At 43.4% G+C, this 24887-nt stretch overlaps 2 protein-coding genes across 2 annotated transcripts; one reads left to right on the forward strand and one right to left on the reverse strand.

Moving 5' to 3' along the window:
• Window positions 1-1343: 1343 nt before the first annotated feature.
• Window positions 1344-12199, reverse strand: LOC114603533 (gilatoxin-like). Its single transcript, XM_028742602.2, has 6 exons — window positions 11348-12199; window positions 10432-10519; window positions 9539-9692; window positions 3679-3923; window positions 3103-3239; window positions 1344-1944 (listed from the first exon to the last, which is right to left on the reverse strand). The coding sequence occupies exons 2-6, from the start codon at window positions 10481-10483 to the stop codon at window positions 1750-1752; spliced, it is 783 nt and encodes a 260-aa protein (XP_028598435.2). The 5' UTR covers window positions 10484-10519; window positions 11348-12199; the 3' UTR covers window positions 1344-1749.
• Window positions 12200-17442: 5243 nt separating this feature from the next.
• LOC114603532 (vomeronasal type-2 receptor 26-like) lies at window positions 17443-22733 on the forward strand. Its single transcript, XM_028742601.2, has 2 exons — window positions 17443-17896; window positions 19034-22733. The coding sequence occupies exon 2, from the start codon at window positions 19036-19038 to the stop codon at window positions 19951-19953; it is 918 nt and encodes a 305-aa protein (XP_028598434.2). The 5' UTR covers window positions 17443-17896; window positions 19034-19035; the 3' UTR covers window positions 19954-22733.
• The last annotated feature ends 2154 nt before the right edge of the window (window positions 22734-24887 follow it).

A 24887-nucleotide genomic window follows, 5' to 3' on the forward strand; every position in this document is an offset into this window, starting at 1 on the left:
AAGTCCGTCTAGTACCAGTCAAAGACATTTTGCTGCCTGAGGCAGCCTGACACAGAGCAGCAACTTGACCAACCACCAGCAAGTCACAGTACCCATAAGAACCCAAGGCCAGTCAAGCTAATTTCATATTGTACCTGAGTCAAAACAAAACAAAATCCCACAAGGACCACTTGCCCCTCCTGGGACCTGGGTGCCAGAGGATGGATTCTCTGTGGGGCCAGCCACTTGGAGCTGTGGGGCCTGGGGAAGGAGGGCCCCATGAAGGCCTCCCTCAGCACCTGAACAGGTGTGGCCACTGAGAAAGGATTTGACTAGCCCCCAAACCAGGGGACCAGGTTGGCTCAGTCTATCTATACACTATTTAAATGTACTGAGTTAATATTTAAAGCCTAGAGGAAGGCTAGACCAAGATATTCTACTGATGGAGAGCAGCAAATGGTCTTGCCCAAGTCAAGGTACAAATTATCCAAGGCTGGTCTGGATATTTTAGCACTGAAGGCGGAAAATTGCACATGTGCCTCTCTCCTTCCCTGTCAGGTAATGTACAATAATAATACAGTGGTACCTCGGGTTAAGTACTTAATTTGTTCCGGAGGTCCGTTCTTAACCTGAAACTGTTCTTAACCTGAAGCACCACTTTAGCTAATGGGGCTTCCTGCTGCTGCCGCGCTGCCAGAGCACAATTTCTGTTCTCATACTGAAGCAAAGTTCTTAACCCGAGGTACTATTCTGGGTTAGCAGAGTCTGTAACCTGAAGCGTATGTAACCCGAGGTACCACTGTAATAGCTTAAATAACAATGGGCTGCTCTTTCATGACAATCGGCTGCCTGAGGCAACTGCCTAGTGACTGAGACTAAGTCTACAGCCCCATGCAAAAGCAGGAGGGTAAGTCCCACTGAAAAAAGTGGCACTTCTAAGTATACATGCACAGAATGGAGCTGTGTATGAGGTAAGCCAGTGAGAGCCAGCATGGTGTCTTAGAAAAGTTTTGGACTACAATCCCTATCAGCTCCAGCTAGTACAGTGAATGGTCAGGGATGATGGGAGTTGTAGTCCAAAATGTCTGGAGGGCACCACATTGGGTACCGTGAGTTAAGTCCTCCCTTCATGACACAACTAGCTCTTTGAGGCTTAAGAACAATTAATTGGTTCATCCTGGTTCCTGGTTCTGATACATCAAAGATGACTAATCAGACGTTCTTCCTTATCAAGTTTCTGTTCTTGAGGATAAGATTAAGCCTTGGGGATAAGCACATTTAGAGGGGGAAGACGCTATTCTACATCTCCTTGTCAGGGCTGTCTGCCAACCGCACCAGATCAGAAAATGAAATGGACACTTAAATTCTGCTGATTACTTTATTTTTCAGGTGTTAGCTTTCAGAGCAAGAAGTTTGCATGGAAACTATGGTTGTTACGTAATCAGAAGATTCAATATTTTAGCACTGAGGGAGGGAATAATTCATGCATCACAACAATAGGACCACCAACCTATGCTCATTCTCTTGGGAACAGGTCTCATTTGATTTAGTGTGACTTACTGTTAAGTAAATGTGTACCAGATCAGGATTTCAAGGTGGGGCATGGTGTTGCACAGCACCATCCTCTCCATGTTTACTTAAAGTAAGTACCAGCGTGTTCAATGAGTCTTACTCCCAGGATAAAATATGCCTAGGCCTGCAGTCTTAAGGCATGGAGGAAAGGAGGCAGTTGTAGCTAAGTTATTCCCCCTCATGTTGCTCAAGAGGTTTCTACTGGAATATTCCATCCTTACAGGCACCAGACTTAAATGTATTCTCCGCTATAGTAGTACGGATCCACTCAAGAAATTTGCAGATCTTGATGTAGATGCCAGGTTCACCAGGCTCAGCGCAAGGGAAGCCCCCCAAAGAGACCACACCTTGGAGGCCTCCATCACCACAGATAAGGGGTCCCCCAGAATCACCCTGTTGAGAGAACAAATGATTAGCTATCACAAGAAATATAAGAAGAGCCCTGCCGGATCAGTGCAAAGGCCTGTCTAGCCCATCATCCCATTTCCCACAGTGGCAGGGCCAGCCCATCCATGAGGCAAGGTGAAGCAACTACCTCAGGCGGCAGGATCCATGGCGCAGCAGATCTTGATGTAGATCTTTATTCCCCCCGCCCCTTGTTCCTGATGTAGAGCTTCACCCACCCCTTCTTCCCTGGCAGGGAGGGAGGCACCATTTTGTGGTTCGCCTCAGGTGCCAAAATGTCCTGGGCCAGCCCTGCACAGTGGAAACCAGATGCTTCTGGGAAGTCCACAGGTGGGGCACAGATACATTAGCCCTCTCCTACTCATGTTCCCGAGCATCTGGTCTTCAGAGGCAAAGCTCACTTCCAGGTGGCCTACTTATTGAGCACCCATCTTGATTTTTTTGTTGCATCAAACAAGGATCACCACACACTTTCCAATGTATTTTCCCTTCACTTTCCTTATTGCAAAAAGTCTGATCTTCTGGGGAAGCAGCTGTGTTTTGCAAGAATGCCAAAACAACTTTAATTGTACGGCCTGAATTTGTTGGTATGTGATTGAATCTCATGCCCAAAAAGTGGAAGTCTGGAAGCAACCATAGTGCCATTGCTAGCTGTACCCTCTATAAACCAGCTCCACCTAGTTTGCTCTACTGCCCATTCACATTCCCACTTGTTTCTCCTGCTAAGGCTTCCAGACAGCTGCACAGATATGTGTGACAAAAGGACCTTATGGCCAGGGCTTTTCTTCAGGGGGAACTCACAGGAACTCAGTTCCAGCACCTCTCAGGTGGGCGCCATTGCCATTCTAAGAGAATGAGGGAGGTGTTCGTGAGTTCTTGGACCTCTTTTTCTAGAAAAACGGCACTGCCTATGGCCACAGTCAACGTGGCCATGAGCTTCACCCTGGGGATTCCTAAGGGAGACTGGTTCCATGACATGAGAAGCAACATCTCCATGTAATAATAACATACATGGAGAAGGCAAGCACAGAAAAGCACATTGAGGGTGAGGAAACAGATTTTAAGCCTCAGGCTCCCCCATTCCCACCCCATCTACCAGGCCTGATCCTTACTTAGCAATCCTGCCCACAATTGACATATCCTTACCCGGCATGAATCTTTGCCTCCTTCAAAGTATCCTGCACAAAGCATGTTGTCGGTCACTTCCCATGAGTAAGCAGCCTCACACACAAGGTTGTCGAATATCGTAATGTTAAGACAATAAGGAACATCGGGATATGTCTCTGAAAACAAAATGGAAGCCAGGATTGTCTAGTTAGATCACATTTGTGAATACATGTAACAGAAAGAAGCACAGAAGTTGATGTTCTCCTAAAGAAGCAGTCAGGAGAAGTCTGCTGGAAGAAAAAAAGTGGAAACTTCTCAGAAGGAACTTTATGGACTAGCTGGGCAGCATGCAGAAGGCTGAGTGCAAGAACTGAAAGAGAAAATACACAGCTTGCTTGAACATTTAAGGAAGAAGCTGCAATCTCCAACTAAGAAAAAATAAGCCCATCCTTGGATAAGCATGTGAATGTAAATACTTTGCATATATTCTTATTTAGCTATATGTTCAGCAAGTAAAACCTTTTGAATATTTTAACAAGTGTTTGGACATTGTTTTAATTTCAGAAAGAGTCAGCTTCCCAACTGCAATGTTGCTACTCTGCCAACAGCACTTACCTTCAGGAGTGGTGGTTGTGCCCCAGCCCATCACAGTGCAATCTGTTCCCACTGGGGAGCAGCTGGAGGGCAAGCTGATGGTAGACACACGGCTAGTCATGTCAGCAGAGCTGTTCAGTTTGATCAGCATGATGTCGTCGGTAGAACACGAGCAATTGTCACCAGGGCATATCTTCAACGTGCTGACTCTTAACTGCTCGTAGTCATCTTTGTTGTGTGCTCCGAGCCTTACCTGGATGTTTCCACTAGAAGACAAAAAGCAAAGACCACAGAAGTTTCTCAAAGCAAGGCCTGAATGGACAGGTTGTTCTCACTGTTGTTTGGAGTGGATATCTGTCGTGGACACTGGCCTGAAGCTGGTGAGATCTTCAAATAAAGGACTACCCACTGTAAAGCAGGGTACATGGCCACCCTAGTTCTCTACCCCTCTAGGGCAGGGGTGGCCAACTCCCAAGAGACTGCAATCTACTCACAGAGTTAAAAACTTGCAGTGATCTACCCCCTTTTGGGGGGTTCAGGTCGAAGTTGTTGAGTTTTTTCAGGGAGGAGGTAAAATGTTGAGCTTTTTTTAGGGGAGCCACAGTCCACAGTTGTTCAGCTTCTTTGGGGGGAGAGCCAATGATCTACCAGTGATCTACTGCAGACGTTCAGTGATCTACCAGTAGATCACGATCTACCTGTTGGACATGCCTGCTCTAGGGTTTGGGTTTCTTCTAAAGATTTTGTGTGCTTCTAGCCTATCACTATCTCCCTCTTGTGCATGGGTGTTGCCGAGCAATGATGCTGTCTCTACACCTAAAGAGTGGCACTGGGCAGTGGTGACTGATGCCCATTGAGACTGTCAATTGTCTTTTTTTTTTTATAAGATATTTATTAGCATTTTCACAAGTTTTATAAAACATAAAAATCACACAAAAAAGACACAAAAAACGAAAATCAAAGATACATACAAAAAATCAGAAAACAAACAAAAACCACATGTATACCTTCATTCCCTTATATTCGTGAAAATAACTTTCCCGACCTCCTCATACCTCTCCTACTGCATTCCATTCTCTAATTAATTCTCTTCAACAAATCCTTCCCTTAATTTGGTCAAGTTTTTAAGCTTTCTTTTCATATTACATAATAATTACAGCTAGCAACCCCTTAATTGTCCTGTGGACAATTGGACTCTAAACAAGTATCCGTGAGTAGAATGGAAAATTGGATTACAAAACATTTTAATTTGGCACTGAAACGGGAAGGTTCTAAACAGGAAGTCCGCCTTCCGCTTTTGTAAATAGACTGAAGTAAAAACTTTGCAAGCTAAAGTCTGGAAAGTCGTATATAAAGGACTAAATTTCCTTCAGTTATAACCATCAAAACCCCTCTTGGAAGCAGGAGAAGAGGGGGGGAATTTTAGATTGTTCAAGCCTGCAGGAGAGAGAGTAAAGAAAGATAAATTTCCACCATCTCAAACCTGGGAACGGGGTGTCAGAGACAGAAATTTTTGGGGAAGTTCATTGACTGTGAATGGAACGTTTTTTGACAGATAGTTAAAAAAGAGAAACAAATTGATTCCAATGTTGCCTTTTGCATTCAAAAGAAACAAAATATTTGAAAAATGAAAGTAATTTTCTTTTGTTGGACCTGCTTTCAGAAGATGGATACAAATAGAAATTGTCTCCTCTAGAGGGAGCTTGTTAAACTGTTGCTGGAGTCGATCTGGGGATTTCACAGCTGTGGAGATTAAGGATCGTGAGACCAGACTCTGACCTTGGATAAAAATGTGTTTAGAAGAAGTTTTGGCGCTTGCTTTTTGCAAGACAAGTGCTTTGTTGGAGCAGCTGCATGAGAAGATGGATTTGATGACTGTTGCAGTCAAAAACTTTGGACAAACAGTGAATACTCATATAGAAACCATTCAGGAACCAACCCAGGAATCTGTTTTGACAGGGCAAGTGCAAGTGCAGAAGATAATGGAGGAGGTTGCTGTTGAACCTCAAGTAACACAAATGGAGAGACCCAAGGCCCTGCAGGAGCATAAGCTGCTGTTTTTGAAGACTGAATCTGGAGAAAGTCAGATATGGAGAGAGGGAGTATCGTTTGGTTGGGAGATGGGAAGTTGGATGGATCCACCTAGGCAGGGACGTTTTGGATTTTGGGATTTGGTTTTGGGCCGGGGGGGTCTGGAGTTGTGGGGGCTCTCAACTTTGGAGGGACTTTGAAACATGCTTTTAAATACTTTCTGGACTACAGTGCTGACTGTGGAGAATGGGCTGATCTGTTGAGGGGAGATGGAGATATTCTTGGGTTGGAGTCCCCCCGAGACCTACTCCTCAATGAGAAAGGAAAGAAATTAAGAAAAAGATCAACAAAAGACAAGGTAAAGTGCAGGTATAAACAAGAAGAAGATCTGCAGAAGGGACATGGAAAAGACTTAAGATCCTCGGACACAAGATCACCAGGTTGATGGACTAGATGGAATGGACAGTAAGGACTGACATAACCCGAGACCAGGAAGAAGAGACGTTGGATGAAGATTGGAAGAAAGTTCTTAAAAATTTATTTTGAGAATTAGTGTAAAATTAACGAGTATTAGGAAAAATGTTGGAATGAAACTATTTGGCTTTAGTAGAAATGATATAAGGAGTTATGTATAAATAAGTATTAAGTTTTAAGTTTTAAGGTATTTTATGGTAAGATAAGGTTAAAATAAATTAAGGTAAATTGAATGACAGAATATAGTGAAAGATGGAAAGGATTTGCCGAGTTAATTAATAGGTTAGACCGTTAAGATAAACTATTCAACAACTTGCTGCTAAAATGGAACACACAAGATGAAACGGTTAAATCAGCTATGATAAAATGGGCACAGGACATTGGGTATAACATTATGTTTGCTGACTGGGAAAGGTTATGGATCACCGGTGTGAAGTTTACGGCATGCAAGCCAGTCAAGCTTGCAAAAATATACCATTTGCCTGATAACAAATGTTGGAAATGCAAAGAAACTGAAGGAACGTTCTTTCACCTCTGGTGGACTTGCCCTAAGGTTAAGGCTTTCTGGGAAATGATATATAATGAGCTGAAAAAAGTATTTAAGTATACCTTTCCTAAGAAACCAGAGGCCTTGCTTTTGGGCATTGTCGGCCAGAGGGTGTTAAAGAAGGATTGCACATTTTTTATGTATGCAACAACAGCAGCAAGGATACTGATAGCTAAACACTGGAAAACTCAAGACTTGCCCACACTGGAAGAATGGCAGATGCAACTGATAGATTATATGGAACTAGCAGAAATGACTGGCAGAATCCGCGACCTGGGAGAGGAAGCAGTGGAAGAGGATTGGAAGAAATTCAAGGACTACTTACAAAAACATTGTAAATTGTATGAGTGTTAAGATGATGCAAGAGTAAAAATAAATGTGGCATCAGTAAGTTAGTTGATAAGAATTTGAGAATAGGTGAAATTTGAGAAAAAGTTAATTTTTTTTGGTTAATATTATGCCAAATTAAGTATTCAAGCTTTTGGAAAATAAACTTAAATTTAGAGGCATAATATGGGGAAAATACAAATAAGAAATTGAAACAAGGTGATAATTTGCTGATTAGAATTTTACAAATCTGGAAAGCAGGAACGGAAGATGTGAGGAAGTCTAAAAGTGAGGAAAGTATGAATATTAAGAACTTGGATTTGATGTTATAATTTTTTTCTCTTTTTTGTATGTCTTTTTTTTGTTATTTCTCTTTTGTTTGTTTATTGTATTGTTGGGGATGGGATTATATGTGTTGGATGATAAATGTAAAAAAAAACCTTTGAATAAATATTTTATAAAAAAAAAGATAAACTATTCAACAAAAATTGAGAAAGATGGAAAGAATTTGCTGAAACAATTAATTAAACTAGAATACAAAAAGGGAGGTGTGAGGAGGTCGATGAAACAAGTAAATGAAAGATAAAGATATGGAATACTGGATGTGTGTTTTAATGTTATTGTTCTTTTTTGCTGTATTGTTGTATTGGTTTTTATGGTTTTTTAATGTATTGTAATGTATGCCTTGTTAATTTTTTTGTTGTTTTCTTTTCTTATTTTTTCTGCAATTTTGAAACTTCTAATAAATATCATTTTTTTAAAAAAGAGAGAGACTGGTAGGGCGGTAGAGACTGGTAGAGACTCAGGGAGGCCACCACCAGGTGGAGCCAGAGTCCATGGCTGTCAGAGCCAACTAATATTTTTTTTAATCAGATCTGTCTGCACCACTCACACATGTTTCTCTGAATGTGGGGCAAAACAGTAGGACTTAAATATTTTCTAAGTCAGTGTTTCTCAACTGGTGTTCCGCGGCACACTAGTGTGCCGCGAGACGTTGCCTGGTGTGCCGCGAGATGTTGCCTGGAGGGAGGCGGGCGAGTCAGGCGGCGAGAGGCGGGGCGGCGGCGGCGGCGGCGAGGAGAGGCCGCCCAGCGCGGGGCTCTCGCCGTCTGCCTGCCTGGCTGCCTGCGTGGCGCTGACGTCACGGGGCTGTAACGTGCCCCACATAGGCACACGCGGGGCGGCGAGCGAGCTCCCTCCCACATCCCATCGCCGCTCGCTTCGGCCGGCCTACTGGGCTGTCGCAGGCGGAAGGCCTGCGCATGCGCGAGGTTTTCGCGCCTTCGGGATTCCCTTCACGCCTTCCTCCTCCCGGGTTCTTGAGAGCGCGGGAAGCGGCAGCGCGAGACCGGCGTTGAGCCTGGTAGGTATTGCGCTTGCCAAGGCAGTCATTTGGGAAATGAAAACTTGCAAAGCAAGCAACCAGTTCAATCTGAAGTACGTGTATGCTTAATATCCTGTATCTGAAACCTGTTCTGCCCCCTCCCCCACACTTGGTGCCATTTTCATCTACACATGCAGCAGAGTAAGTTGACCCAGAATAGTACCAATTCAGATGGCAGATGGGAGAATGACAGTGCTGAATGCTTTCCCATGTAGAACAGTCCCTGCAAATAAAAACCTAGCATATTTGGAAGAGGGATGCTAGCCTAACCATTACCTTCTATGCTGTTACTATTTTTTTTAATTTTTTTTACATAAGTAAAAAGTGACCTTTCCCCATCTGGCATGGTGGTGTGCCTCGAGATTTTTTTCATGAAACAAGTGTGCCTTTGCCCAAAAAAGGTTGGGAAACACTGTTCTAAGTGAATAACAGATAAATAAATGAGTTACGGAATAGATTTATATACTGAATATTCAGAATTGTTCTGTCCGTAGCTAATCATTTGTGCGTACACTTTCTGTGTTGATTTTGTACAGTCAATAAGGAAATAGATGATAGATAGATAGATGATAGATAGATAGATAGATAGATAGATAGATAGATAGATAGAGATATAGAGTAAACAAAGTAAACAAATTCTAGTTCTGCCCCACAGGAGGCTAGCGTGAGAACTGTGGGAGCTTGCACAGCACTGCAAGATCTTGCAAGAGCCTTCCAGGACCAGTGTGCAGAGCAAGCCCTACCCGTCAGCAAGGCAGAGAGAGCTTCAAAGCTCTTCCCGTGCCGGATAACTGCAAGCTGGTCTGGCGCAAAAAATAACTTTTAAGCTCTCTCACTGGCCTGCCTTCAGCCATGTATGGTTGAAACTGCACAAGCCTGTAAGATGTGACCGTAATACACATGGTGAACTGTTATGGTTGTCAGGGACTGGACTGAGGAGACCACCACCCTTTCCTCCTGCACTTCCCAGAGAAGAGGGACACCGTGTAGATTTAGAACAGTGGTCTGCAGAAGGTCATAGTTCAGAGGCTGCAACGGAGAGAAGCTGGGAAATACTGGGAGAGCAGGAGGAGGAGGAAGAAGAAGAAGAAGCACCAGGGGAGAGACATTTTCCTCACCAAATGTAGCAGTGAGCAGCCGTGAGCACCCAGTCAGGGGTGATCAACATTCCAGAGCATAGGAGCGCGTCAGAGTCGTAGAGCAGAGCGAGCCAAGAATGATTATTTGTAGGGCACTCCTTGCCTCCAATGATCCGGTTACGGTGCGCTGACACTGCAACACAGACCAAGAAAGCTCACTGGGATGGTGACCAACGTTCTTCATTAGAACACCCATCAATCAATATATGTTGTTCTAGCCATAGGCCAGGACAAACCCACAGCAACAGTACCAATAAAACCATACAGATACATATATCCACAATATGAGCCAACATCCATGATGTAATAGAGAGGTTACCAGAGACATCAACAAACTCAAATCCAGCTTGTTTTCAAATTAAACCTTCGAATCGCAACAATTTATAGAGATTTTATCTAACTCCTGTCTCCTGATTTATTTCTATTTTTGCAGCCAGTGCACAGAGAGCATCGTGTCAGAAAGCTATTATTGTCAGTCAAAATAAACCAGACCATTTATGCCAGGGTGTACCTGTTTGCATGTGTGAACAAAGGTTTTCAGAAAGCAATCTCTTGGGTCTCTGTATAAGGGGAAGGCTAACATAAAATGAGTAATAATAACAATACAACAAAAAACAGCATAAAAATACCTTCCACCTGTGGTTGACCACAAATACAAAGCCTCTCTGTGTACAGGACCTTGTGGCAGTGGGCCTCACCTGGAAAGGCAGCCCAATAAAGACACAAATTTGGAGAACGCTGGCATAGGCAATACCGGGCTAGATGGACTAATGGTCTGGCTCAGGAGAAAGCAGCTTCCTGTGTTCCTATGATGCATCTAGACCACCACCGCCCTTCCGAGGTCCATATCACATTGCCACCAGTTCTCTTACCAAAAGACAGCAGGAGGAACAGAAAGATGCGCAGCGATTTGGCGAGTTCCATAGCAGCAGATCTGCGTGGCGAAGTGTCTGTGCCTACCTTGGAAAGTAGAGAACAAGTTCTGTGATTAAGAAAATGTGATACAAGTTCTTCCCCCCCTTTTTTTTTTCTGGCTCAGCACCTCGACTCCTTTGTTTTATCTACACCCCGAGGTCACAGCCCAGGTGTCCAGCGGGTGCCACATTCTCAGCAGTCCACACCTGGCTCAACTAGGCAGCTAGAGAGAGAGAGAGAGAGAGAGAGAGAGAGAGAGAGAGAGAGAGAGAGAGAGAATAAGTACAAGCCCTGGACTTAATCTGAACAGAAGCAGAGCCAGCACTTTCCTCCTAGAATGGCAAAACAGGATGTCGTCTCATGGCAACCTCAAAGATGAGGCACTGATTTCACTAAGATAACAAAGTACATCTTAACTGATTTAATATTGTATTTGCAACCCACCCTGGGACCTTGTGGTGAAATCACCACCAACAAAAGGTCAGTGTTTCCACTGAACTCTGGTTCAGCCTCCAACGTTGGAGGAACATGGAGCAGGCCAGAGCAAGGCCTCCGATGATGACCTCAGCCTGCAGGGAACTTTGTGTGGGCACAGGTGCTCCATGCTTGTCCCCACAGTACAGGGGCACATCAGTATAAACATATTTGTGAAAGGAGCTAGGCCACAGGGAGCAGCAGGGAGCATCTGCGTTGGGCAGGAAGGTGGAATCACTGCAATGACTATGATCAATGCAAGGAGGTCCACCCAGAGGGGACTCTGGTAAGCAATAACAAGAATGAGAGTTATTGAAAGGGTCAGGAATCCGGGTGTAAACATGCCCTTATTATGTCAGACAAGGCTTCTGTCTATAGAAGAAAGCCAATATCTTCCACCTTGCTCACTGTAGACCCACTCTGGGGCTCAGAATAGAGCGGCTGTGGTGCTGGACCACATTGAACTTGCTCTCTCAGATCCTCTGACTGTGCCCTTATGTTGTCCTTGATCCTTATCACACTGCTTTTCCCCACTGCTGTGGCTATGAGAGAGGAAACCCTGTGTACTCCTCAGAAAAGCTACACGGAAGGCTACTCTAGAGACGGGGCCCATATTATTGGTGGTCTTTTATCCCAGAATATTTTAAGCGGTGAACAAGAACAATTCCGAAGTGCTCCACAGCCTTTCTCCTCTGCAACAGTCAGTCAGTAAGTATTTAAAACTGTTTCAGGAAACCAGAATGTATTGTCTGAATTTATCAATCTCTGTGTAGCCAGACTCAGGTCTATGATGTTATCGCAGATGAGATAAGAAGTGGTTTCTCGAGCAATCAGTACATACAAGTGAATGAATGAAGCGAGGCCTAAGTGCATAGGATATATTTCTATCATGTAGGTGTGAAAGAATTGAAAAACTTTACAAAAGCAAGTCTATGGCTAGCGATCAATAGAATGAACAATTTTATGTGACTTCACAACACTGCAATGTAGACACAGTGTGAAATATCACATAAATATATTCTAAAATGTCTAACTATGTTGACTGAGTATGTCTTTCAAATGCTAACTGAACCACAGCAATAAAATACAAAGTTATTGTTGCTCAAAACTTTGAAATCCAAAAGGTGAAGATTGTTCACAACAGACATATTTCAGAAAGCATGCCATACGTGTTTCAACCTATAAAGTCTTCTTCAGTGGCATATAGTTGAAGGACATTTCTTTATGTGTGGGGTCAGAGAGCCAATACACAAATCCTAATATTTCAAAATACAGGGTGAGTCTTTTAAAGAGGCCCTGTGGAACATGTGTACTCTGTATCCACGGGGCCTCTTGTAAAGGTCTCACCCTGTATATTATGCTGCTAGAGATTCAGTGTCTGTTTGTTTTTAATGGTCTAAAGTTTTCTGCAAGCAGCAATGCCCAGCTTCTGTAGAGAATATTTCTTCCAGGTTATTTACCGTACTTTTTTTACAATTTACTTTTTAAAAAACGAATTTCCAGGGCTGTTCACAATAGGTTCACTGTCCCAATGCAGAAAACTCAAGAAGAACTACCAGCACACCCTGGCCTTTGTGTTTGCAATGGAAGAGCTCAACAATGACTCTCATCTCTTTCCCAATATCTCCTTGGGATTCCAGCTCTATGAGGATAGTCACGACATGAGAAAGAACCATGAGGCCACCGTTAGCATTTTATCTGAGAGGAACTGGACTCCTTCCGTGCTCTCCCTGCCTCCCAGCGCATATGATCTTTATTACTCCTACGGGAGGCCATCTTACGACAGCCTGGTCAGCAAAAGCCCAAAGGATAAAACCATCCCCAACTATCATTGCCATGGGCAGAGCAAGCTGGCAGCCGTCATTGGGGCTGTGACATCCGAGTCGACCACTGAGATGAGCAACATGTTGCACAGCTCCAAGGTACCTCAGGTGAGTTTGGCCCTGTGCTCTGTTGCTGTACCTGAAACCCTCTCTGACTTCAAAATACTGGAGCAAGCAAATAGGACATGTGTGACTAAATGACATAATGTAAATTAAGCAAATTGGATGGAGTTTGTTTTGCATAATTAAAGATGCAATCCTATACTATAGAGAAGTGGTATATAAATGTGAAGGGAAGGGAAGGGAAGGGAAGGGAAGGGAAGGGAAGGGAAGGGAAGGGAAGGGAAGGATGACAGACAGACTTGGGCTACATCCACCTGAGCGTCTATAGGATTTAGCAAAAACCTCACTACACTGGCGGAATGCAAGACATGCAGCCAGTGTTAGATTCACTAGTAGAACACCAGTGTTACACTGCTGGAGAACCAGGTTTACATTTTACCCCAGCTAATGTTTGACACTATTCCAGTTTGACCACAAAATGGTTGGAAGGTTCTATTCCTACTCAAAAACAATATAAAAACCCCCCTTTTCCCCACAGATCAGTTATGGCTCATCTGATCCCATCCTGAGTGACAAGGTCCAGTTCCCTTTTCTGTATCGGGCAGTCCCCAGTGACATGACTCAGTTCACCGGGATCATCAGGCTGATCCTTTACTACCGCTGGACGTGGATTGGAGTAGTTTTTACAGGTGACGATAACAGTGAGAAGTTCCTCCAGGTCTTGAAGGTGAAATGCAGAAAAATGGAGTTTGCACTGAATTCATCTTAAAGATGTACAACAGGAAGAACCTGGCTATGAAAACCATTCATAAGATGGAAGGTGCCCTCACAAAGTCCTCGGCCAATGTGACTGTGTTTTACGGCAGCACCAGTCACTTCTTTCAGTTACAACTTCTCAGTCGAAATCTCCGAACGAGAGGCAAGATCAGGATCATCACAGCCCAGTGGGATTTTACTGCAGGTTCCCGCCTATACAACCCAGACTCAGACCCATTCCAGGACGCTTTGTCCTTTGCAGTTCACAAGGCGGAAATCCCACGATTTCGAGACTTCCTTCAGTCCGTGAACCCTAAAAAATATCCAAACGATGTTTTCATGAAGTATTTCTGGGGTTCTGCCTTTGACTGTGTGATGCCTCCTCCCTACTCAGTCCCAAGGTATGGGAAAAGAAAATGCACTGAAAGGGAACGACTGGACAGCCTTCCTGTTTCAGTTTTTGATATCAACACCGTGTGGCAGAACTATAGCATTTACAATGCAGTCTATGCAGTAGCCCATGCACTGATGGAAATGAGATATCATAATACTGGAGAAGGAGGGAGATGGAGGAGAAAAGGCCTTCTACCCCCATGGCAGGTATTATGACACAAATAATGTATCTGAGACAGAGGAGAGTTTTCAACAATGCCAAAGATGGTAGCCACTCTGAGGAGACATCTTTAAATGAGACCAAGAGGGACTTCATTGGCTCTCCAGATCACCTGATTCCTCAGGGCTATTAGCTGCAATAGGCCCTGAATAAATTATAATATTCATTCAATGCATTAGCAAAGGCACCATACGGTTTTAAATATATCCTGGATAATATGTATAGAGGAAATCAGAGCATTGTTCCGCAAGTGCAGTTTGAAAGACAGCAGGGGGAGATGCCCTCTCTAGCTTTCAAGCCACTAACACAAACATGCACCAGAGTCACATTTTACAATATTCATATTAATTTAAACATGATGAATCAAGTTGCTAAATGAATGTACCCTTATCGTGTTTTATGACTCCCCTGATATTGTTTGTGACCTGGAACTGGTCTGTGACCAAAATTAATAAATTCATTCATTCACTAGCTAAATGTGGGACAGTCAGTTTATTTAAGTAAGCTCCTCTATCAGTTAGGGATGCGGGTGGCACTGTGGGTAAAACCTCAGCGCGTAGGACTTGCCGATCGCATGGTCGGTGGTTCGAATCCCCGCGGCGGGGTGAGCTCCCATTGCTTGGTCCCAGCGCCTGCCAACCTAGCAGTTCGAAAGCACCCCCGGGTGCAAGTAGATAAATAGGGACCACTTACCAGCGGGAAGGTAAACGGCATTTCCGTGTGCTGCGCTGGCTCGCCAGATGCAGCTTGTCACGCTGGCCCCGTGACCCGGAAGTGTCTGCGGACAGCGCTGACTCCTGGCCTCTAGAGTGAGATGAGCGCACAACCCTAGAGTCTGTCAGGACTGGCCTGTACGGGCAGGGGTACCTTTACCTATACCTCTGTCAGTTGGCAGTCATAATGATTAAATCATACTTTAATGAAGAGAGATTTCTCCTTCCCTTGCAATCTCTGCCCTCAGCTCCACACATTTCTGAAAAAGGTCCGATTCAATAACAGTGCTGGAGAGGAAGTTTATTTTGATGAGAATGGAGATTCCACAGCTACTTATGATATTTTAAATTGGATCGTGCTCCCTAACAGCTCCCTGGTTAGTGTGAAAGTTGGAGGAGTGAAGCACCATGGCCAAGACTTCTTCTTTGATGATGCTAAGGTTGTCTGGAAGGAACGATTAGGGCAGGTGAGACTCAAGAAAGACTCTGTTCTGGGTGCTCCACCCTAGTGAGGTAAAGTAGATGGTTTATGGGGCTGGATCAAGGCCCCATATGTGTTATAGATTTAAAGCAGTACATTCTACTTCAGACAGTTATGGTTTCCCTCAAATAATCATGAGAACTGTAGTTTGCTAAGGGTCCTGTGAGTTCTTGGGAGATCCCTATTACCTTCACACAACTCAGAGTGGTTAATAATAATTATGTAATTTATATCCTGCCCATCTGGCTGTGTTTCCCCAGCAGCTCTTGGCAGCTTACAATATACCATATTTTTCGCCCTATAGGACGCACTTTTTCCCCTCCAAAATTGAAGGGGAAATGTGTGTGCGTCCTATGGGGCGAATGCAGGCTTTCGCTGAAGCCTGGAGAGCGAGAGGCGTCGGTGCGCACCGACCCCTCTTGCTCTCCAGGCTTCAGGAAGCTATCCGCAAGCCTTGTGAGCCCGGGGGGAGTTCCCCTGGGCGCGCAAGGCTTGCGGGCAGCAGCCTGCAGCCCGGAGCACAGGGCACCCTCCGGAGGACGCCCCGTGCTTCGCGCAGGTGTCCGCAAGCCTTGCGCACCCAGGGGAACTCCCCCTGGGCTCACAAGGCTTGCGGATAGCAGCCTGTTCTGGGGGCTGGGGTCAGGGGAAACTCGGGCTTCCCCCGCCCCAGTCCCACGGCTGGGGGGGGAATAATTTTTTTTTATTCATCCCCCCCCCCAAAAAAAATGAGGTGCGTCCTATGGGCCAGTGTGCCCTATAGGGCGAAAAATACGGTATATAAAAACACAACAAACCTTTTAAAAACAAAATATCCTGTACAAGCAACAAACAAACCAACAAATCAATAGAAACCAATAACAACAACAATACTGATAATAATAATAACAACAATAATCAACAGTTTACAGTTATACCCAAATTAAAATAACTGCTAAACACAGCTAAACATTTAACCAACACCAACCCAACAAAAACGAAGCAGAGGAACCAAAATTTGAACCATTTAAAACCTTTTAAAACCTTTTAGTCAGTTGCCCCAACCCAAGAATTGTTCCAGCGATGTTCCTCCAGCCTCCCATGAGCCTCTTTTAGTTGTTCAGGGTAACAGCTCCTGCAATTTGTGCAACACCTGATGGCAGCCAGCCGGTTAGTCAAGGAGGCTCAAGGCACGCCACACGGGAAACACAGCTCTGTCCCTCCTAGAAATTGGGGAGAAATTGGATTCAGTTTGCATTTAAAGGCAAATCTGCCTAATTTCCAAAATAATGCATTAACAGAAACACAGCCATCCTCCAAAATTCTCCAGTCAAGTAATGTCTATAGAAATGCATACATTAAGTTGTTCTTTAAAAAAAATCATGTATTAGTGAAAATAACATACAACAACACATTTTTAGAGGAAATTGCATATAAAGATGTGTATATTAATCAAAATTCACACTAAAATGCTGGGGAATTCACATATAATAATAATAATAATTTATTATTTGTACCCAGCCACTCTGGGCGGCTTCCAACAAAGATGAAAAATACATTAAAATGTCACCCATTAAAAACTTCCCTTCAGATGTCTTCTAAATGTTAGGTTGTTGTTTATCTCTTTGACATCTGATGGGAGGGCGTTCCACAGGGCGGGCGCCACTACCGAGAAGGCTCTCTGTCTGGTTCCCTGTAGCTTTGTTTCTTGCAATGAGGGAACCGCCAGAAGGCCCTCAGCGCTGGACCTCAGCATCCGGGCAGAACGATGGGGGTGGAGATGCTCCTTCAGGTATACTGGGCCAAGGCCATTTAGGGCTTTAAAGTTCAACACCAACACTTTGAATTGTTCTCGGAAACGTACTGGGAACCAATGCAGGTCTTTCAAGACCGGTGTTATATGGTCTTGGTGGCCATTCCCAGTCACCAGTCTAGCTGCTGCATTCTGGATTAGTACCTTCAAAGGTAGCCCCACGTAGAGTCCATTGCAGCAGGGGATAACTAGAGCATGCACCACTCTGGTGAGACAGTCCGCGGGCAGGTAGGGTCTCAGCCTGCGTACTAGGTGGAGCTGGTAGACAGCTGCCCTGGATACAGAATTGACCTGCGCCTCCATGGACAGCTGTGAGTCCAAAATGACTCCCAGGCTGCGCACCTGGTCCTTCAGGGGCACAGTTAACCCATTGAGGACCAGGGAGTCCTCCACAATCAAATAGTGCAAATTGAGGTTGTGCATTGCCCTGTCATTTTCCTTAACGCAGTGCCCAATCTTTTGGGGAAGGGGGCTCGTTGTGCAAGTGTGCCAAATCAAGTATGAATCTGCCAATACATGGTTGAATACCATAGTTTTCAAAACAGCCATTTTTTAAACTGCATTTCCTCCTGCCCTTCTTTAGCATCCGCGCTCCATCTGCAGTGAGAGCTGCCTCCCTGGATTTAGAAAAGTGGCTGAAAGGGGAAGGCCCAGCTGCTGCTTCAAATGTGTCCGGTGCCTACCTGGCCAGATCTCCAACCAAATTGGTAAGAATGTGGCCAAGGCATTGCTTGACTATACAAACACACGTAGTTTATGTTTGTGTTCTCTGTGTGCTCTGCTTTTTGTTTTGACATTCACATTTTTCATCTTGGAGCCAACTCAGGGTAAAATAATGTATGCATGTTCCCAGCATAAACCACCTGTGCATAGCACTGATGGGCTGGAATCTGGTAAGTCACTTAGAGGTAGCATCAAGGAAGACTATGGAAATGGCATTCCATTCACTGGCCAAATGGGAAATGGTTGTTAAATTATTATCAATAACATTTCAATATGTGATACTATTATACGTATTGTTGTCGTGGTTGTAAAACTATACAGTGGTACCTCAGGTTAAAAACTTAATTCGTTCTGGAGGTCCGTTCTTAAACTGAAACTTAACCTGAGGTACCACTTTAGCTAATGGGGCCTCCTGCTGCCAACACGCCACCGCCACACGATTTCTGTTCTCATCCTGAAGCAAAGTTCTTAGCGGAGTCTGTAACCTGACGCATCTCTAACCCGAGGTACCACTGTACTGCACTGTCAATAAAACATAACTTACAAATATTTTTACCTGTATGATTGCAGCAGCAAAAAGTTTGGTTGTCCCAAAGTGGAGAGTTTTAATATGACTATGTCTTAAATATTAGCTTAACAGTTTTGTCAAAGGGTATTTTGCCTTCCCAAAGCTCTGAATGCTTTTGGTTTTTTCTTTGGAGCAATATGATTGCCTTCACCTTGTTTGAATTGAATTTTCTTATCCAGCTCTATGTTGTTGGCCAGAGATAGGATGGGACATGACGATATGTGGATTTGTAATTGCATGGGTGAAGAGAGTTGTGCTAGATCAGACTGTACTCACAATTCACCAAATGCCCTGTGGTGACCACAAAGTGCATAATATTTTTCCCTTGGAAACCAACCAAAACTCAGATCAAGGCTTTTCTGTTGCACCTAGCTTAGGAAAGGTAGGGTAGATATATCAGTTGAGCTTTATATTTGTATTCCCCTAAAGTTATAAATGCTATTACCAGCACTGGGCTTCTGGGGAGACCAGGCTATAGCACAACTCATCTGATCAATGAGATGGATGCATGGGTCTATGTGGTCAGTAGTGAGATCCAATTTGTGTTTTCCAGATATGGACCGCTGTGAGACATGCAAAGAGGGCTACTATCCAAATGAAGCCAGAAACAAGTGTGTTCCCAAAAACCTAAGTTTCCTGTCCTATGACGAGCCTCTGGGGATTGCTTTAGCTTCCTCTGCTCTTTCTTTCTCCCTCTTGGCTATATTTTTGCTCGGAACCTTTATTAAACACCGAGACTCTCCCATAGTCAAAGCCAACAACCGAGATCTCAGCTACATCCTCCTCTCCTCCCTAATGCTCTGCTTCCTCTGCTCCTTGCTCTTCATTGGCCGGCCAAGGATGGAGACTTGCCTTCTCCGGCAGACAGCCTTTGGCCTCATTTTCTCAGTCTCTCTTGCTACGGTCTTGGCCAAAACCATCACTGTGGTTCTGGCCTTCAATGCCACAAAGCCGGGGAACAGAATGCGGAAATGGCTGAGACCCAGAGCTGCCCATGGCTTTGTGCTGCTCTGTTCTCTCATCCAGGCTGGGATCTGCGTGGTCTGGCTGGGAACCTCTCCCCCATTCCCAGATTTTGATACCCGCTCGGAGCCTGGGTACATTATCCTTGAGTGCAACGAGGGCTCCGTCACTGCCTTCTACTGCATCCTAGCTTACATGGGTCTCTTGGCTTTGGTGAGCTTCACGGTGGCCTTCCTGGCCAGGAAGCTGCCTGACAGCTTCAATGAAGCCAAGTTCATCACCTTCAGTATGCTGGTTTTCTGCAGCGTCTGGGCGTCCTTCATCCCAAGCTACCTGAGCACTAAAGGGAAATATATGGTGGCTGTGGAGATCTTCTCTATTTTGGCCTCCAGCGCTGGGTTACTAGGCTGCATCTTCTTCCCCAAGTGTTATATTATTCTGCTGCGGCCAGATCAGAACAGCCGGGAGCATTTCACTCGAAAATTAAACTCTGGAGTCCAACAGCTTTAAATTTGGAGACTGAAATACTGCATGTTGTGTGGTTGATCGCCAGAATTCGGATATCTGAAGATTCGGAAAGCCAGTCTCTCTTCCTTTTCTATCTCATTAGCAAGTGTGTTTTCACTTGGTGACATCTTCCTTGGCAACTGGCATGGCCTTCTGCTTCAGCCAGATAAGACCAAAAAGAGCACATTGTCTGCAAATATTTCCACAGATAATATATGTGAGTGAATCTGAAACATTCTGATTTGCTTTGAACTTTCAAGAGGCTGATCCTTCACAGGATCCTTAGTGTGATAAACTTGCTCACAAGTTCAGCTTCAAAGCAGGATAGAGAAAAGTTCAACCCTCACCCCAGGCACAAACTGTGTGTGGTGGCTGCCAAAAGCTTCTCCCTTATTAACAGTAGTGGGGGTGGTGGGAGTGGTGTTGTGTGATGTCGTTCTGCCCACTACAATCCCACTTCAGTGAGTGCTTCATGTGGAGAGCTGTGAAGCCTGCCCCAATGTTTTCTTGCATTATACATAATGGGGTGAAGCACACATTGGGTTATATCCAACTAACGCATCCTATCAGTGCCAAGATTTTCACTTGCACAACAGAACTTTCCCACCTCTCCTTCCCCTGCACCAGAGGATTGGGGGAACCCCAGTCCAGATTTAGTTGGGGGGGGGGGTTGGGGAAAGTTCTATTGTGGAAGTGTAAATCCTTGCTCTGGTGGGACATGTTAGTTGGATACCACCCAACATGTCTGAGCTTCAGACACAAACTCATTATGTAGTCATGACCAAGTCACTATCCTGACCTCTAATGGAGGAAGGGAGGAAGTTGTCTTATAGCCGTGTTTAGGGAAGCTTTTAATGTTTAATAGATTGTTGTATTTTAGTGTTTTGTTGGAAGCCGCCCAGAGTGGCTGGGGGGACCCAGCCGGATGGGCGGGGTATAAATAATTTATTATTATTATTATTATTATTATTATTATTATTATTATTATTATACTGAATCAAACCATTGGTCTATCTTTTTCATCATTGTCTACAATGATTGGTAGGGGCTTTCCACAGTTTCAGACAGTTGGGCAGGTTCCCTGAAGATGCAAGCATCCTACCTGAGACCGACTACTAGTATTCCCACTTTGCATTTGGGGTGACCACAATTCGTAGTGGCAAAGCACATGCTTTACATGTAAAAGGACCAAGGTTCCATCCTCCGACTCTGCTTTTGTTCAGATTAATGTCTGGTCCCCTTATTTCTTACCATACCTGCATGGCTAAGCCATGTGTGGAATTGTGAGACCAATAAGTGCCTGGACACCTGTGCTCTGCTCTATCTTCGGAAGTCAATCAAAGGAGTCCAGGTGCCAAGGCAATTTTATTTTGGGGGGGGGGGGGAGAATGTGTGTTTTGTTAATCAATAAACTTGTTTGCCATCACAAGCCTTGCAGCACTGTTGGGATTAGGCTTGGGTTGGTGACTGACACAGGAAGAGGAGGAGGGAAAATAAATTCACAGAGGGGTAAATGGACGGACCTGGGTAGGAGCAGGGGGATTCCCTCTTTCCAAATTAACTTCAGTCATTTTAGAAAAGGGAGCATGGATGCTGGCTCTCCCTCCACCAATCTTCCTGCAGAGTAGAGTGCTTCAATGGAGGCTGGGGAGAGCTTTGATCAGCCGAGCCAGGAGGCTGGACAGGAGACAGAAGTGACTCAACATGAGCCTAAACAGTATCGTTGCTAGGTCGAATTGCTGTGATTAAAATGAATGTATTGCCAAGAATATTATTTTTGTTTCAAACATTGCAAATTTTGGATAAAATGGACTGTTTCAAGAAGTGGCAGAGAGATATCTCTAGATTTGTCTGGCAGGGCAAGAAGCCTCATATAAAATTTAAAATATCAACAGATGCTAAAGAAAGAGGTGGATTTGCCCTGCCAGACCTTAAACTTTATTATGAATCAGCCGCATTTTGTTGGCTGAGAGAATGCATGCTTCTTGAAAACACGGACGTGTTGGATTTGGAAGGTTTTAACAATGTATTTGGTTGGCATGCATATCTGTGGTATGACAAGGTTAAAGCACATAAAGCGTTCAAAAACCATATTTTTAGAAAAGCACTGTTTAATGTTTGGGTAAGATATAAGGATTTGCTGGAAAGTAAAACCCCAAGATGGTTGTCACCAATGGAAGCAAAGGCTCAGAAAAAACTCAATATGGAGGCCAAATGGCCGAAGTATTGCGAAATTTTGGAACAAGAGGGAGACAGACTAAAATTGCAGAGTTTTGAAAAACTAAAAAATAAAGTGCGAGACTGTCTCCATTATTATCAAATAATGGAGGTATATAATGTGGATAAAAAAATAGGCTTCCAAGTGGAAAAATCAAAATTGGAAACAGAATTGTTAGACTCTAAAGTTAAGAATTTGTCAAGAATGTATAACTTGCTGTTGAAATGGAATACTCAAGATGAAACGGTGAAATCTGCTGTGATTAAATGTGCACAAGATGTTGGATATAACATTATGATGGCTGACTGGGAACAGTTATGGACCACAGGTATGAAGTTTACGGCATGTAATGCCTTAAAAGAGAATTTAATGAAAATGATCTATAGGTGGTACATAACACCAGTCAAGCTTGCAAAAATCTATCATTTGCCTGATAATAAATGTTGGAAATGTAAGGAGACTGAAGGTACTTTCTTTCACCTTTGGTGGACATGCCCAAAGATTAAGGCATTCTGGGAAATGATCTATAATGAAATGAAAAAGGTATTTAAATATACCTTATTGAAGAAACCAGAGGCCTTTCTCCTGGGCATGGTCGGCCAATTGGTGCCAAAGAAGGATAGAACTTTTTTCATGTATGCTACGACAGCAGCAAGAATACTTATTGCAAAGTACTGGAAGACACAAGACCTACCCACCCGGGAAGAATGGCAGATGAAGCTGATGGACTACATGGAGTTGGCGGAAATGACTGGCAGAATCCGAGACCAGGGAGAAGAGTCGGTGGAAGAAGACTGGAAAAAATTTAAAGTATATTTACAGAAATATTGTAAAATTAATGAATGTTAGAAGGATGCTGGAAAGAAGTTATATGGCTTTAGTAGAAATGTTATTAAGAATTAAGTAAGAATAGATTGATAATGGGTAAAGGTGTAAAATTCAAGGCTAAATTGTGTTAAGACAAATTATGGAACTAAATTTGAGAAAGAGGGAAAGGACTTGCTGAAACAACTAATTGAACTAGAATACAAAAAAGGGAGGTGTGAGGAAGTCAAGGAAATAAGCAAATGAAAGATTAGGACATGAAAATACTGGTTCCCCCCCCCCTCTTTTCTTTTTTAAATGTTTTTGCTTTTTAAATGTTTTTTTTTGTTTTTTAATGTTTTTGATGTACTGTTGTTGCTTTTTCTTACTGTATTTTTTCTTTTTTTATTTATTTTTGAAGTTTTGTAACCTTTTATTGTTTGTTTTTCTTTTTTCTGTATTTGTTAAACTCTAATAAATATCTTTTAAAAAAAACCAAACACAACATGAGCCTAAACAGGAGAGTGCAGTGTTGCTGCCTAGGGTCAGACTCTGCCTTCTTAGATAGGAGCAGATCCAAGTGCCCCAACACACCATGCACTTTCAGTTTTGATATTGAAATCTTGGCGGGAGGGACAGGAAACCTGTTGGGACATCTTTGGCCCTTCCATCCAGTTCTTGCCCTCCTCCCGAACTTCTGAATTGTGACTCCTGAGCCATGAATCTGCTGCTGAGCTTGAACTGTTAGGGCTCACGTACACTTCTGATTGTCCCATGCCTAGAAAACATGGGCCTGAGTGGTTTTTCACCTGTCCCTTGTGTTCTAGGCAAGAGTCGGAGCAGTTTTGCCTTTGTCCCGCTGCTTTACTCTGGAAAATCTGCTTTCTAGTTCTGAATTGAAGCAAACATCAATCTGGAGAAAACTAAATTGATGTTCGCTCCAATTCTGTGGTAAACAACAGGTTTTCCGGGGGAGAAATACTGGGGCAAGCAGAGGTGTGGATGAGTTCTTACTTGCTTATATAAATAGCTGTTTCTTACCTAAAAGTAAAATCATTTGTCTGTGTGTTTTGAGGAGCTGGGACATTTGCCACTTATAAAGTATGGATGATAAAACTCCCACACATTGTATCAATGGAACTTTCAAAATTATTGGTTGTCTTCTTACTGCTGCTGCCGCCTTTTAGTAAGAATATTATTTTAGGTGATGATGTGACTTTGATCCAGAGAAAATATGCATCTTCACTGCCCCTGCCTTCTTCTTTTCGTAACATAGTTTTTATTCCTTTTCATTTTTTAACTGCTTAACATAGTTGCTTTGAGATACAGTATATCTTTCTTTATATTAGAGCATATGACAATGCAACTATTACATAAAGATAAAACAGCAATAAATACTCAAATAAAAGTTTCTGAATATATTAACGAAATTGTGTTGAAATGTATTTACCAAAATTATTCTAATTGTTACAGATATGATGTATGGGTATGTGTATTGCTTAGATTGGTGACCGTCAGTAAAATATATTTTGCATCAATAACAATTAGAATTTATAGGAATCTATAGGAAGTGGGGAAGGAACATAAAATATGTACTTCATGCTCACCAGGCTGGGTGTAAACTTTATTGTTCTACCATATGCCTCATTATTTGTGTAATCAATAAAGTAACACCAGACTGCATAAAAACTATTGAGCTTCTTTTGGCCTCTTACTACTTTTAAATGTTGTGTTGGTTTTTCCAATAATGCTGTTTGCCAAATTGCATTATACCATTGGTCCATAGTTAATTATTTTAATGATTTCCATGTCCTGGCAATGGTTGTTCTTGCAGCAGTTAATAGATGTGTTATGAGTTCTTTGTTTCTAATTTGCGACATACTGTGACTATTGTTATAGGGGGTGTTACGGAAGG

The sequence above is a fragment of the Podarcis muralis genome, chromosome 7, assembly GCF_964188315.1.
Source record: "Podarcis muralis chromosome 7, rPodMur119.hap1.1, whole genome shotgun sequence".
Classification (NCBI taxonomy): domain Eukaryota; kingdom Metazoa; phylum Chordata; class Lepidosauria; order Squamata; family Lacertidae; genus Podarcis; species Podarcis muralis.